Genomic DNA, 15,656 nt, shown 5'->3' with positions numbered 1-15,656 from the left:
GAGCAGTATTCACAATAATGAGGGACCAGAGAAGTTAAACATCCTGCTTGGACCAATCCAGGCCACACAAAATGCCAATATTAACTGTCCTCTTGTAATATTCTAATTATGTAATTCTCCCAGCCTTATGACTAGACTTTTAAACAACATGTTAAGAATTTAATAGGCTATGGGTTATCTTGAGAACATGGAGTTGAGCTCTGTATGTCCTTAAGTCCTAACACGTAAAATCAAACTAAAATTTCTAAACTTAAGAAACTACTGCTAACAATTGAAATGTCTCAAAAAATGTTCTTCACAAATGGTCAGAGGAATACCGAATGGTTCAGGATTAACTATGGAGATGAATTCCAGAGACGGCCTTACTCAGTGGCCTGCCCAAATTGAGACTATGTTCATGAGGATAACATTAAGAAGGATAATACATGAAGAACGTACCTTAATATATTTTAAAAAAGAAAATGGCCCCTCTCAAAAGGCATGTTGGAAGGGTGCCCCAAATAAAATGCAAAAGATTATCTAATACAAGGAATTTACTTAAGTTAAGGATTCAACGCTACAGTCTCTAAATTAAGTAAGAGGCTACCTGCTTAACACAGAACTGTGTTCATACAAAGAAAAGCTTGAAGAAATCTTCATAATCAACACTGACTTTGTTTAGAAAACCAGATTCCCTTTTTCGGACTCCCTTCTAATCACTGTATAATTTAAATGGTAGCCTCTAAGCAAGCCCAGTTCACAGTTGTTTCCACTTATTATGGAGTTGGGCAGGAGGTTCTGTTTTCCTGATTAAAGAAAACCAAGGCCATACCCAACTACAGAATGATATTAAGTGAGAATAAAAAGTAGTGTAAGAAGATTTAAAGACAAAAGACCTACTATTCAAATGTTTCAACTTTCACTGTTTTTCCCAGCTTAACTGAGTCAGTGAAGACCTCAGCTAATAATTTGAGTAATATTGTGAAAATTAACATCACAACAAAACCCTCCACACCACCATCTATTTATAATAAAATATCTGCAGAATTAAATGAAACTAAGTTAAATAATACAACAAAATCAAAATTAATTAGGCCAAATAAAAATGAAAAAATTGAGACAGTAACAGATCACAAACTGAACAGATTAGCTACGAAATGGTACTTTTTAACAAACGGATAACCACAAAAATTACTAAGATCTAGAGGCAGAAACATGCAGTCTATAAAAGGACAGAGAAGAAATTACAATGAAAAATACACACTGAAGCAAAATGATGTACCTAAATTTATAAGATAAATTTATAGATACAGAACAGACAAGAACCCAGTCTCCTAGCTCCCAAACTAGTGCTCTTCCCAAAATGATGTCTAAATATTAAAGAGTAGAACCCTTATAACTTCCTCTTTTAAAAAAAAATGGATTCCAACAATACAAAACCTCTTCCAAGATGCTGGAAACTTTTCAACTTCTTATCAGAAACATCTTGGAGTAAGCTACGATCCTGTAGTATATAAAACTCAGCAGAATAACTATCAAATGCACTGAACCTGGAGTCAAAAGGTCTAGACTCTGGGTTCTGTGTGATCCTGGATCGGTCACAAAAATCTCTAAATCCAAGTTTTCTCATCTGCAGAATGGAGGTAATAATACCTACACCTCAGAAGGGTACTGAAATAATAAAACCAAATATATATTTTTCCTTATAAAAAATTACAACGTAGGGTGCCTGGGTGGCTCAGTTGGTTAAGTGGTCTGCCTTAGGCTCAAGGTCATGAGCTCAGGGTCCTGGGATAGAGTCCTGTGCTCAGCTCTAGCTCGAGTTCCCCCTCTCTCTCACCTTCCCCCAACTAGTGTGTGTGCTCTCTCTCTCAAATAAATAAAAATCTTTTTAAAAAATACAATGTGGGTCAAATATAAAACTCAGTTCAGGAAGTCTAAGGGCAAAGGGAAAAGAAGAAAACTGTCAATGTTATGTTAAGGCAGGTACCCTATACTAGAAAAAGCCAGACCAAAAGAACAAAGATCAGGGTGTCTGGGTGGCTCATTCGGTTAAGCACCTACCTTCGGCTCAGGTCATGATCCCAGGGTCCTGGGATGGAGCCCAACACCGGGCTCCCTGCTCAATGGGGAGTCTGCTTCTGCCCCTTCCTCCACCCCTTGCCCCACCTCCCTGCTTGTGCTTTCTTGGGCTCTCTCTCTAATAAAATATTGGGAAAAAAGAAGAGAAAAAAAGAAAAACGAACAAAGATCCCTTCTCTTTCCCACTCTGGACTCCATTCTTCTGTCCCTCCCAGTAGCTCTTAGAGAAAGATTTCTAAGAACTGGAGTTGGGGGTTTAACACAGAGTAAAGAAAGAGGTATCAGAAGAAGAACTTGCGACAAAAATACAAGTTATATGTCCCACTTACAATCGAGAACTTTGCCCACTGCTGTTCAGAACAATGAGTAGCATCACAAATGGTGGTTCAAATATCAAAATAACTAGATAAAAAGATTAATTGTCCATTAAAAAGACTAAATGTCCAAACCCATCACCCTAGTTTAATCATGAGAAAAACATCAAAAAGACTGTAATAGAGGGGCATCCCACAAGATACTTAACCAGTACTCATCATAATTGTCAAGGTCATCAAAAACAAAGTCCAAGAAACAATAACAGTTAAGAAAAGACTAAAGAGACAAGATAACTAAATGTAATGTGGTGTCTTGGATGAGATCCTAGAACAAAAAGGGACCTTAGGTCAAAACTTAAAAAACTGAATCAACTACGGACTTCAGTTAATAATTTGGTTAATTGTAACAAATGTACCATCTAATATAAGCTGTTAAAAATTTGTATGGGGGGCGTATACAGGAATTCTCTATACTATATGCTCAATTCTTCTGTGAACCTAAAACTATCCTAAAAATACAGTTTATTTTTGCATCTACAGACATGAGGCTATCTGAAGCTTTTAAAAAACTGATCAGGGACGCCTGGGTGGCTCAGTTGGTTAAGCAGCTGCCTTCGGCTCAGGTCATGATCCCGGGGTCCTGGGATCGAGTCCCACATCAGGCTCCTTGCTCGGCAGGGAGCCTGCTTCTCCCTCTGCCTCTGCCTGCCTCTTTGTCTGCCTGTGCTAGCTCGCTTTCTCTCCCTCTGTCTCTGACAAATAAATAAATAAAATCTTTAAAAAAAAAAAAGAAAAACTGATCAAGCTCCTTCAGGAGTATTACATTCCTAATGAACAAAAGTTTGAAGCTGAAAATATAAAACAGTTTCTGGTTTGAAATCATCCAATCCCCTATCCAAAAGCCATTCTGTGAGTAAGTTTCCTTAGAGACAAAAATATGAACATGGTAGTTCTCAAACTTGAATGTGAATCAGAATCACCTGGAAGGCCTGTTCAAACAGATTGTTGGGCTCTACACCTAGAGTTTCTGATTCAGTAGACCTGAGTGGCATCCATGAATTTGCATTTCTGCCAAGTTCCCAAGTGATGTTGATGCTGTTAGTCTAAGGTGCACATTTTGAGAATATATAATGGTAATTTACAATCAAAAATCAAATGAATCCTTGAATGTTCACAGTACTTACTAATGAGTAAGTAGAAGAAATCATGAACTTTGTAATAAATCATCCAACTTACTCAAGAAGGGGAAAAGAAATATCAGAATATAAAAGTTATAAAACATGTGAAATTATTATAGGAAAAAGTGAGATTATACAATCTGCTGACAATGCAAGTAACACAATACCAGGACAGATCAACATAAGAGACAAATATAAATTTCCAAAAATACTGTACTATGATATATAGTTCATGACATAAATTTGCACCTTAATGACATCATGAAAATGTGGAAGAAAAACAAAAGAACCTTTGAAAATTGCAAAAGTATTATTCATTGCTGGCTTTAAAAATAAAGCAAGAAATATAAAAACTAAAATACAGTACTACTTAAAATGTTAAAATATACATTACAAATCAAACAATTACTAATTAAAGCACAGGAAAAGAAAAGCTTCCCTTTCTGGGCATAAAGCATTCTATGTTTTAAAAAAATTAGAAATGATACATCAGAAGAGGTATTGCCAAGATGACAGGCTACTGATCAAACTCTGTATGGCCAAAGTTATATTCAAAGAGTCTGGGATTGTTTCTACTCAATCTTTCAATTAATAAATTTGTATTTCTCTAAATTAGTCTCCTGAACTTATTAGACTATAAATTACAGACTCCCTATCCCCACTGTAATGGGAATGGCATTATCCTATGCCAGCTTTCTTAATGATAGCAGTTTCCATGGCTAAAGCAGAGACTCCAGCAGAGTCCGGGCCCAGGTGTTAAGGTTAGTGGAGCCTTGGGTACTGGGGCCTTCTGCTTATAACATTTTTCAGGCAGCACTTACCCTTTGTTAAATAAAGGCTGTAAATAAAATAATAATAAGGACAGTCTTTCTTTTCTTTCTACCTACAGCTTCTGACTGTGGTTTCTCTGCTCTCTCATTGTAGAACAGAAGCAAGAATATAGTTTTTCCCTTTTAATTCTAAGGACCTCTTTCCCAGAAAAAAAAAAATTAATAACATTAACTTTCATGAAAAAATTAGTAATAAGAACCACTTCTTCCTCATAAAATTATTTCAGCCACTGAAGTTACCAAATGTCAGGCTATCTCCCCATTTGTACTCATTTCAAAACAAAAAGCTATTTCATCTATTTTCCTACTTACATTACACTTCTAACTCTTGCCTAACTCAAGCTCTTTAAATTAAGATATTGTACAGCCATCAGTTTCTACTATACTTTTGTAAAATTCAATTAGCCCTGAAAATTGCTTTTTTTAAGTATTAAGCCAAGACATAGTTAGATAAATTACCTGAAGGTGCTCCAACCCAAGCCAGACCAAGAACACCATCATCAAAATCTCGGTCTGTGAAGACATAGGCCAAACAGTAGTCATCATGATTCTGCTCAGAATTCAATTCCAGAAACTTCTCCACGCCAATATTTGGGAAACGGAAGGGATTTGTAGGGTCCTTTTCATCAGCAGTTGTGTTGATCTAAAATCCAAGACAACTATTTAAATAGGCAATTAACGTTAGCAGAGTCTATGTGTAAAGTCATTGATCACCTTCTTCTGAACCCGCCTGGACAATATGCTTGGAATCCAAGGGAAATAAAGCCTGAATTAAGGCTTCTACAATTATTCCCACTGCCCCTATCCCTAAGCTGATCATAGAAGTCAAAAAGAAAAAAAAGAAGAAGAAAAGGAAAAAAGAAAGGCTGAGTGAGTAGGAGAATTAAAACTGGGTACACTAAATTTCTAGGCAAGTATTGACCAAATTTCTAAATACTGAACACTTAGGATGGAAAAGCAGGTTCTGCTTTCAAAACTTCTAATAAAGAAGTAGAGTTTCTCAAATTTAATCATGTGAGCAAGTCTCTTTTAGTACTAAATGGTGGAACGCAAAAGGATATAAATCCCTAAATTTTAGCTAATTACTAGAACATGAAATAGATCTCAAACCCAAGACCCTCAACTCAACAGCCAAATCATTTCCTTGTTCTCCTTGCCTAAAACCATAGGAGTCAAGCCCAACAAACTGCAAGTTCAATTTTTTTTCCCTGAATGTAGGCACAAATTTTCTTTTTACTCCCCATTCTCTTCTCTTACTATATCAAGCTGAGTTCCTCCAGAAAGTTTCTTTTGATACTTAGCTACTGTACTCCTAGTGCAGGTTCCTCCCTGACAAAATCTGAAGAATAATCAGTTCTGATAATAAACTTCTACCAAACAAAAGCTTTCATTTATAAGCCCCTGCCTCCTTTCAGAGATACTTGCCTATCCTCTGAAGTCCTAGAACAATTTGCTTTTCCTCAAGTTAGAAAATTACATATAAAACTGTGGAAACAGAATAAAAAGGGATATGTATGAAAGGAGACATTTTTTTAGAAGGCAGTCCTCAGTCTATTGAAGATGTTAGTAGTAAAGGGAGGGTAGAACAGTTGATAAAATGAGAACTACAGGACTTTTTAGGTTCCATACCTTTCAGTAAAACCAAGAGACTCAGAAGCAGGACTGCAAAAATACTACTGTGGGAAACTGCCTGAGGACAGATTTCCAGTTTATCTACTAACAACTAAAAACAATCAGTAATGGTCATCTAACACAAAAATATCCAAAAGCAATCACACTATATATTAAAAAAAAGCACATGCTTAGAGACAGGCTATAGATGGCATTTTCCCACTAAACAGTGAAATGAAATTCCTTGATATTTCTGAAATATTAGCTACAAATAAAAATTGCACCCAAATTGTAGTTACCTATATTACAAAAGAGATAATATTTAAATATTTATTGGTACAAATTTCAAATTAATGGGTCATAAGGAATCTTCAGATAAGATTTAAACTAAAATTTTAGTCTCGGTTAAAAGCTTTAAAACAACCAAGTGCCATACTATCCATTCATATACTTGCATTTCTTCATAATGCAAATCATTATACTAAAAAAAAAAAAAAAGGGTTTTGCTACAATTTGTTCTAATATTCTTTACTTCCCACTAGTTTGCATTTTATTGCTTTGCCTACTAAATAATAATTATTATCACTTTAACTTGCTCATTTAAAGGTTTAAATTACTCTCAAAATACATGAAAGCTACTGATTATAAACAATTCTTATATTTATCTGCAAACCACATTTTACCCTGAACTCCCATTTAACATTTCATCACACTACTATGGACCACCTTTAGCTATGCTATTAAATGTATTACATGCATAAACAAAAATTATAATTTAGTCAATCATATTTTAAGAAAATTAGAAGCACAAATATAAAGAAACCCTATGGCAAATACTTACATAAAATGATTTTTTTAACTCAAGCCATTTATCTAGTTTACAAATTCAGATTCCTAAAAGCTATACACATAGATAGAATTCACACTTGAAAAATTTTTGAAACAACCCAATTTTGTTAGCAATTTAGTATCTACTTATTTGAATTTATAACATTAAAATTAATCATCAGTGACCCTGTGGATCTAGGTAAGCATTTCTCACAATGTGTTCTACAGTTCTCTGGACCCTCAGTTGACTTTAATACAGAAAAGTTTCCATAGTCAAATTAGTTTTGAAAATTATGAGTTCCTCTCCTGAAAGACTTCCCAAATTTGAGAATTCTGTACTAAGAATTCATAAGAAGAGAGCACAGTACTAAGTGTCCAACTTCCAATTTTATTTAGCCACTCTATCTATCTTTCTCTCTCCCCTAGAGCACCAAAAGGGATACACTCTGAAAAGTACTGCACAGGGCAAATCTTCAGACACTAAGAAATGATAAGGTGGGGTGGGGCAGAATGTCAAGTATTGTATCTGTAGTTCTTGAGAGGCTAGGGCTTTCTAACTGGCATGTTAATCAGACAGAATATAGTATGACAATACTTCTCTTGAAGTCCAGATTAAAGCCCTATAGATTTCCTTTTTATATCATAAACTGAGGTATCCCTGTGTGTATTTGCACGTGTGTGTGTAAAAGCCAAGAATAAAGATAAACTGGATGAGTAATACAATTTAATTATTAATGTATAAAGATGAAGTAAAATGCAAGCACTTTTCTTTTAATAAACAGTCCTTATTGTTTCTCTTTCTTATTGTTCTGAACCATCGAAATTTCTTACTCTTATTCGTTTCACCATGAAACTGATGTTACGGATTCCGGAGAAGTCTGTAGTCTGGTAAATTGTATCAATCGCTTTAACATGACTGGATATCTACAGATTTAAAAAAAAAAAAAAAAGAACATTTTAGAGGCGATATTAAAATGTGAATAAGGCTGTGAATTTCCATTTTCCCAAATCAAGAATTACTTGTGTTCCACCACACTCAAATTTTAAAATGTCCACATCACATACTGGATGAAAAGATGAAACAGATTAGTGAGCTGGGGCTAAGAGGGGAGATCCTGTGCCTTTTCCAGACTCTTCTCCAGCAAGAAACAATCACTCTCGCTTCAACCATATAAAACTTTGTTTCTTCAATCAATCCCGCAATGTCAGACCTCCATGTCTTTTCATGTGCTATTTCCTTATGCCTAGAATATTTTTATCTGTCAGATTCGGTTCAAACATCTTCTAAAGATTTATACTGATAGGGGAACCTGGGTGGCTCAGTGGGTTAAGTGTCTGACTCTTGATTCTGGCTTGGGTCATGATCTTGGGAGTTGTGGGACTGGCCCTGCACATCAGGCTCTGCACTGGGCATGGGGCCTATTTAGAATTCTCTCTCTCCTTCTGCCCACTCCCATGCCCAACTCTCAGCCTCCCCAGACCCCCAAAAAAAACATTCCCTGATAACATCAGGATACTCAGTCATTCTCTGACTTTAGTCTTTCTATCGCTGCACTAGTCCACATTATCTTTAAGTTTTGTTGACTACTACTATATACCATACAAAGCACTGTTTAAGGTGCTAGGGATACAATGGTGAAAAACAGAAAAGGTCCCTATAAATTTAGAGATTTATTCTAGAGGGTGATGGTAGAAAGAAAGTAATGTAAATATAAGTAAGATACATTAAGAGCTCCTAAATTCTAGGAGGAAATTAAACATGGTGATAAAACATAAAGGGATTCTCTATGTACCTAGCTGACTCCCAACTAAACACTTTAGCTTCTAAAACCACTTTCCCATCTTTCATTTATAAAAAGCAATCTTGCTACAGTTTATGTAAAAACATGTATATGTTCTCTTAAAATTATTTTCAAAGAAATTATATAAACTTAAGATAGTTAAGTAGAAGCATTAACAATAATTTCAAAAGTAGCCCAGGCTTGGGTGGCTCAGTGGGTTAAAGCCTCTATCTTCGACTCAGATCATGGTCTCAGGGTCTTGGGATCGAGCCCCACATCGGGCTCTCTGCTTGGTGGGAAGACTGCTTCCTCCTCTCTCTCTCTCTCTCTCTGCCTGCCTCTCTGCCTACTTGTGATCTCTGTCAAATACATAAATAAAATCTTTAAAAAAAAAAAAAAAAAAAGTAGCCAGGCTGCCAAACTGATAAAGAAAGCTCTACCAGTGCTGACAGGGTCCATTATAAATTCATGCTATTGAACCTCAACTTGGCTTGGTAATCCCTTATCCAATTCTTTCTGTTCCTACTTCATTCCCAATAGTGGTAATTCAAACATCCCTCCACAAATGATTATACTTCATACTTTACTGAGACTTCATTTTTATTTCTCTTCCTCTTTACCTTCAAATTTATCTAACTTCATCCATTTCTATTTTTCTCAAAGGGTAGTTCTTTCCCAAAGGGAAACTTTTCTTTATTCTCACCCCAATTCTTACTGCACCTTTAAGAATACTTTCCTATCAATTTTTCTTTCTCTTATATACCACATTGCTTTTCTAGTGGATCATCATCTTCCTCTTCCTACCAACTTGCTCATTAATTCTATGTCCTCCTTTCACCCCCAAATATTGTTTCCAAAATGATAATCCAAAAATGGATTATCAAATGGATTATTGTTTCTAAGTCGCCATATTTGTTTCTATTTTTCACATTTCTTAAAACCCTCACTGCTTTGGCCAACATACTGATCACTGTTTGTAATGCTTTTACCCTAACAACTCTATCAGCTTAAAGCTCATCAATAATCTTCTAATAACTAAAAACCAGCCTCCTTTTGTAGTTTTTTTCCCAGTATTGAGGTATAATTGATAAATGAAACTCTAAGATGTTTAAAGTGTACCTCTTGATGATCTGATATATGTATATATTGTGAAAGGACTCCCCCACCTCATCTAGTAAATTAACACACTGTAATCATTCTCTTTGATATCTCTGTAATATGACACTGTTAGCCATACATTTGGTTTTGAAACTATTTCTGCCTTGGTTAATTCCATTTAATCTCCTACCTGTTTAATTATTAGGTTTCATCCCATTGCTTCTCTTCCTCATCCTATTCACTATATACAGACATCCCCCAATTTCTTTCCTTTTAATTTCATTTTCTCCCATTACTTCAACTCTGTCTTCTGTATCTTTAAATTCAAAGAAGAAAGTTTAAGGTTAGGGCTAACTACTCCCAAGCTCTACATTTTCAATATGCTAAGGAATGACCACTTGGCTTTTTTTTTTTTTTTTTTTTTTTAAATTCATTTGACAGACAGAGATCACAAGTAGGCAGAGAGGCAGGCAGAGAGAGGAGAAGGGGGCTCCTTGCTAAGCAGAGAGCCCAATACGGGGCTTGATCCCAGGACCTTGGGATCATGACCTGAGCTGAAGGGAGAGGCTTTAACCCACTGAGCCACCCAGGCACCCCGACCACTTGGCTCTTAAGCACATCTAAAATTAAGCTCATCACCACCATCAAAATGAATTCATCATTTATACTAATGGCACCTACATCCTCTTAGTCTCAAATCAATTTAGAGTCAAAAATGGATTATCAAACTTTCACTGGGCATCTTCAACAAGAAGGACATTTTGAAGAGTATCTTCAGAAACTTTTTACTTTAATAAGGGTTGAGAAGATAAAAATGCAAAAACACAACTCTGAAAGTGCTGAGTACGAAAACAAAACAAAACAAAAAAACAAGTGCTAAGCACAATGGGAACACAAAACAGAAATTAAATACTTCTCATTGGAAAGATTCCTCTATTCTTCCCTCCTTATAGGACCACAACTGAAAATTTCACCTTCTTTTCAAAGCTAATCACCAGTGTCATCATCTTCATGAAATCACTGTCTTACACCTGTTTTGGAGGATTCTAAAATATCCTAACTCTTTTAGTCATCCATGCACTTATCCCACGTATTTTATAATTACTAAAAATATGTTTGTGTTTTTTTTTTTCAAAAAAGGGATATGCCATAACTTTAATTCTTAGAGGAAAATATAGGTGTAATTAAACAGTATGAGAACTCCTAAAATAGTAGCAAAATTACAAATACCTGGGCAATCACAGCTTCTCGTGTTCCATAATACTTAAAGAACAGATGATCAGTCTGAATATAAAGCTGACAAGTATTTCTTTCAGCTGAAGTTGTACGTTTTTTCCTCAGGTGTTCTGGACTATTAACAGCATGTTCTTCTTGAGGTGTCTATAAGTCAAAAAAGAGTCATTTCTGATCATTAGTATGTTTCACTATTATTATAAATTTATATAGCTAGAACACATATTAGGTAGAATTTCATATTTGCTTTATTATGGAACACCATAGGTATTCCCCCACACCATTAAAAATTCTTCATAAATCTTACTTTCAGCCTCATAATATTCCACTGTATAGATGATCTTTAATTTATTCAAGCAATTCTTTCACTTTTAAATATTTTCAAAACCTACCTTTCAATATGTAATCATTTAAATATAAAGCAAGTCTTCTAGTTGTTCATAATACTTACTTTGATATCTTCTTCTATCTCCCTCTAATACCCAATCTATTACCCAGCCCTGTCAAATTGACCTCCGAATACCCAGGGAATATGCCCATTTTCTCTGGTACCTACCCATCAGCCCAAGCAACCATCACTTATTACCTAAAATACTCCAATAATAGCAATGTAATCCATCCATATCTACTACTGGCCTTCACTCTATTCGCCATACTGCAATCTTTTCAAAATGCAAATTTGCAAATATTACCCACCTGTGTAACAGATTTCAGTAGCTTCTTACTGCTCTAAGGATAAAGCCCTAAATCCTTTACATGTGCCACCAAATCAGCACTCAGTCTCTACTTACCTGCCCACTTTCTTTTCATTCTATCTACCACAGAAACCAACTCTTGCTCTCTGTGCTACACAGGCCTTCTTTCCAATCCTCCAGCATCGTGTCTCCTGACACAGTTTCTGCACACACTACTGCTGTCTCTCCTGACCTAGCTAACTTCTCCCTTCAGACTTAGCAAAGGTCAATTCATCCATCATACCATGTTACAGAACCACGTACCCATGTCCCTTAGATAGTGCAACTTTACTGTGTGGTGATTGGTTTAATTTCTGTCCCCAGCTCACCATCATTAATTCAACCACTAGAATACAAGCTCCAGAAACAAAAAATATCTGTGTTTGCTTCTTGCTATATTCCTTGCACCTAACACACACTTGACAGGCAAACACTAGATATTCAGTTTGTATTTGTTTAAAGAATTAGCACTGCTACTGAACCCAAGCACTTCAACATTTGCTGACATCTAAGAGCTCCATTTTAAGTGAATTTTGATGACACAGTAATGAAGGATTCAAATTAAATTGGATTTTTAAGCCACAACCCAAATTTACATTCACATTTTATACTTTCCTTCTACCTTAACAACTCCATGTCTGCCTGTTCTCTCACTTACTGCCTTCATTTTACTTTTATTTATTTTCACTGAGTACAGCATTCTAGGACAGCAGGTACTCAGTTCCAGCACATTGCACCATCTTCTGTTTCCAACTGTCTCCAATGAAAAATGAGCTGTCATTTCAACTCTTGCTTATTTGAAGGTGACCAGATTTTTATTATTGGTTGCTTTTAAGAGTACATATCTTTTCATTTTTATACTTTTCTAATAATATGCTAGAGTGTTACTTTCATTGGAAAGTATTTGTCTAATTACACAGCTTACTGAATTTGTTGATATCTAGTGTCATTTTTGGAAAACTCTCCGCCATATCTGTCCCTATTTCACTCTTAGTTTTTCCCTCCTTGATATAATTGCGATATCAATTATACATATGCTAGACCTTTTTAATGAATCCCTTATCTATCTCTTTTTTATATTTTTCTATCCCTTTTCTTAGTAGTTTACTCTGTTTTCTCATGATCCACCATCCAGATCTAAACCCATCAAATTCTTAATTTCTGTTGTTATACTTTTCAATTCTAGAATTTTCATCAGGATCTTTTGTTCCTTTCCAGTTTTTTGCTGTAATTTTAAATTCTATCTTTATGTACTTGAACATACTGAAGTATGTATGTGTCTGATCATTTCATTATCTGGAAAACTTTAGGTTGTTTACATGTTTGACATCCCAGCTAGAATGCAAGCTCTCTGAGGGTGTAAACTCTGCGTCATTTACTCTTGTATCACTGCTGTTTGGTATACAATAATTTTCTTCTCTTGTTCTTCCATCATGTTGTCTTGTTTATTCAGATGCTTATTATTTGTAACTGAGCGCCAGACAACGTACATGAAAAACCAAAGATATAATTTTAGGCTTCAGGTGATGATATCTTTCTCAAGACAAGATTTATTTTTTCCTCTGGCAATAATTAGGCCTGATACACTGGTAATCCTGGATCACCTTACCCTAATTAGAGATTAAGCAGCTGTGATGTAGAATTTTAATCCCTGTGATAGAAGGAGTTAGGACATTTTTTGACTCACTCTTACTCCCAGGGAGTAGCCTTTCAAGATTCCAACCTAAAGCCCTTCTGAGAGAGCCGTAAGTACAATTTTTATCCTTAGCTTCAAGAGTTCTACTCAGCCTCTCAGTCTCTTAGCTACCTTATCAGGAACTAGAAGATATGCCTAGAGAAAAAATAGCCCCAAAGGCCATGCTCACTTGTCTAGGCATTTTCATATATTTTAAGATTCAGCCCTGTAATTCTTCACAGCCTTGTTCTTTCTCCAATGCCTCCAAACAAATAAACACACAAACATGCAAATGCAGACACACATAGAAACTCATAGAATATTTATATTTTAGGGTGCCTGTGTGGCTCAGTTGGTTAAGTGTCTGCCTTCAGCCCAGGTCACGATCTCAGGCTCCTGGGTTTGAGCCCCATTATCTGGCTCCCTGCTCAGTGGAAAGCCTGCTTCTTCCTTTCACACTCTCCCACTTGTGTTCCTTCTCTAGGTGTCTCTCTCACTCTCAGTGTCAAATAAATAAAATCTTAAAGAAAAAAAAAAGGAAAAAGAATACTCTATTTCTTGAAAACAATTCCTTATTAATTTTATGTATTGTGAATACTGCCTCAAAGTTTATAACTGTCTTTGCTTTAAGGTGTCTTTTACTCTTAATTTTCATACAGTGAAATATATCAAAATTTTTATAGTCAAATGATTTTATGTCATATTCAAAGTGTTTCTCTACCCCAAAATATTTTTTAATATCTTTTTAAATGCTTTGCCCATGTTTTAAGTGGAGCTCATGAATTTTTTTTAAGTGAGTTAAAATAGTTCTTTGTATATCTTAGAGAAGCCTTTTATCAGATGTACTGTTGACATTTTTGCACAGTCTCTGGTTTTATACATTTTCTTTTTTTTTTTTTAATTTTTTTTTTTTATACATTTTCTTAACTGTGTCTTCTGAGATTTTAATTTTGACAGAGTCCAACTGATAAATTTTGTAGGGTATTTTTGTATCGTAAAAAAAACTGCTGCCTATGCCAAAGTTACAAAAATTTCTCCTTTTTTTCTACAAGTTTTAAGTTTTAGCCTTAATCATATAGGTTTTTCATCTATTTTCACCTACTTTTTTTTAAATCTTCACCTAATTTTTATATAACGTATAGTGTACAGACTGAGGTTTGTTCTCCCATATGGATATCCAATTCATTATGCTAGTACCTGCCAGACTGTTCTTTCTTGGGACTTTCGTGAAAATCAACTGACCCTATGGCTCTCTATCCTTAGGTCAAAAGGACACCATTTTGACTATTATGCCTTAAAACCAGGCAGTATAAATCCTCTAGCTTTGTTCTTTTTTGAAAATTCTTTGGCTATTCTAGATTCTTTACATTTCAGTCTATCAGAACCAGTTTATCAATTACTAGATAAATCCCCACTGAGATTTTGATAGGGGTTGCACTGACTAACTCTACAGAACAATTTAGGAAAAACTGACATATTGAATCTTCCAAACAATAAACACAGCATATTTCTGCATTTAGTTAGACATTTAATTTTTCTTGGAATGTTTTATAGCTTCCATATATGTCTTGTGCACATCTTATTAAATTTATTCTAAGTATTTTATATTCTTGAAATTTTTAGAGGGATTTTTAAAATTTCATTTTCTTTTTTTTTTTCTTTTTTAAAGATTTTATTTATTTATTTGACAGACAGAGATCACAAGCAGGCAGAGAGAGTGGGGCAGGGGGGGAAGCAGGCTCCCCGCCAAGCAGGAAGCCCAATGAAGGACTCAATCCCAGGACTCTGGGATCACGACCTGAGCCAAAGGTAGAGGCTTTAACCCACTGAGCCACCCAGGCACTCCTAAAATTTCATTTTCTAAATGTTTACTGATAGTGTATAAAATATAACTGATTTTTTTCATACGGTCTCGGTACTTATCCTGAATCCTTGATAAATTTACTTATTAATTTTACAACTTTTCCTAGACTCACTAGGATTTTCTAAGCATACTCTCAATGTCACCTACAAACAAACACAGTTTATTTCCTTTACAATATTTATGCCTTTCATTTCTTTTTCTTGCCTGATTATGCTATGACCACAATGTGTTACCTTCTTCTAGATCTTTTATATATTGAGTCTGACTTGTTAATATTTTAAGAAATTTTGCATATGGAACACCTGGGTGGCTCAGTCGGTTAAGCCTCTGCCTTCAGCTCAGGTCATGATCTCAGGGTCCTGGGATTGAGCAGAGAAACTACTTCCCCCTCTGTCCCTCTGCATGCCTCTCTGCCCACCTGCGATCTCTATCTGTCAAATAGATAAATA

General features: G+C 35.3%; 1 protein-coding gene across 1 annotated transcript in view; it reads right to left on the bottom strand.

Annotated features, from left to right (window-relative positions):
• Positions 1-15,656, bottom strand: part of ADAM10 (ADAM metallopeptidase domain 10) — a 133,810-nt gene that overhangs the window by 33,400 nt on the left and 84,754 nt on the right. Inside the window, exons 6-8 of the mRNA XM_044230393.1 lie at positions 10,932-11,081; positions 7,654-7,746; positions 4,843-5,026 (exon numbers count right to left, since the gene is read on the bottom strand). Coding sequence (XP_044086328.1) covers positions 4,843-5,026; positions 7,654-7,746; positions 10,932-11,081 — 427 coding nt within the window. The remainder of the gene's footprint in view (positions 1-4,842; positions 5,027-7,653; positions 7,747-10,931; positions 11,082-15,656) is intronic.

Source organism: Neovison vison, chromosome 13 (assembly GCF_020171115.1).
Source record: "Neovison vison isolate M4711 chromosome 13, ASM_NN_V1, whole genome shotgun sequence".
Lineage (NCBI taxonomy): Eukaryota > Metazoa > Chordata > Mammalia > Carnivora > Mustelidae > Neogale > Neogale vison.
This window is presented reverse-complemented; position numbering and strand designations above follow the sequence as displayed.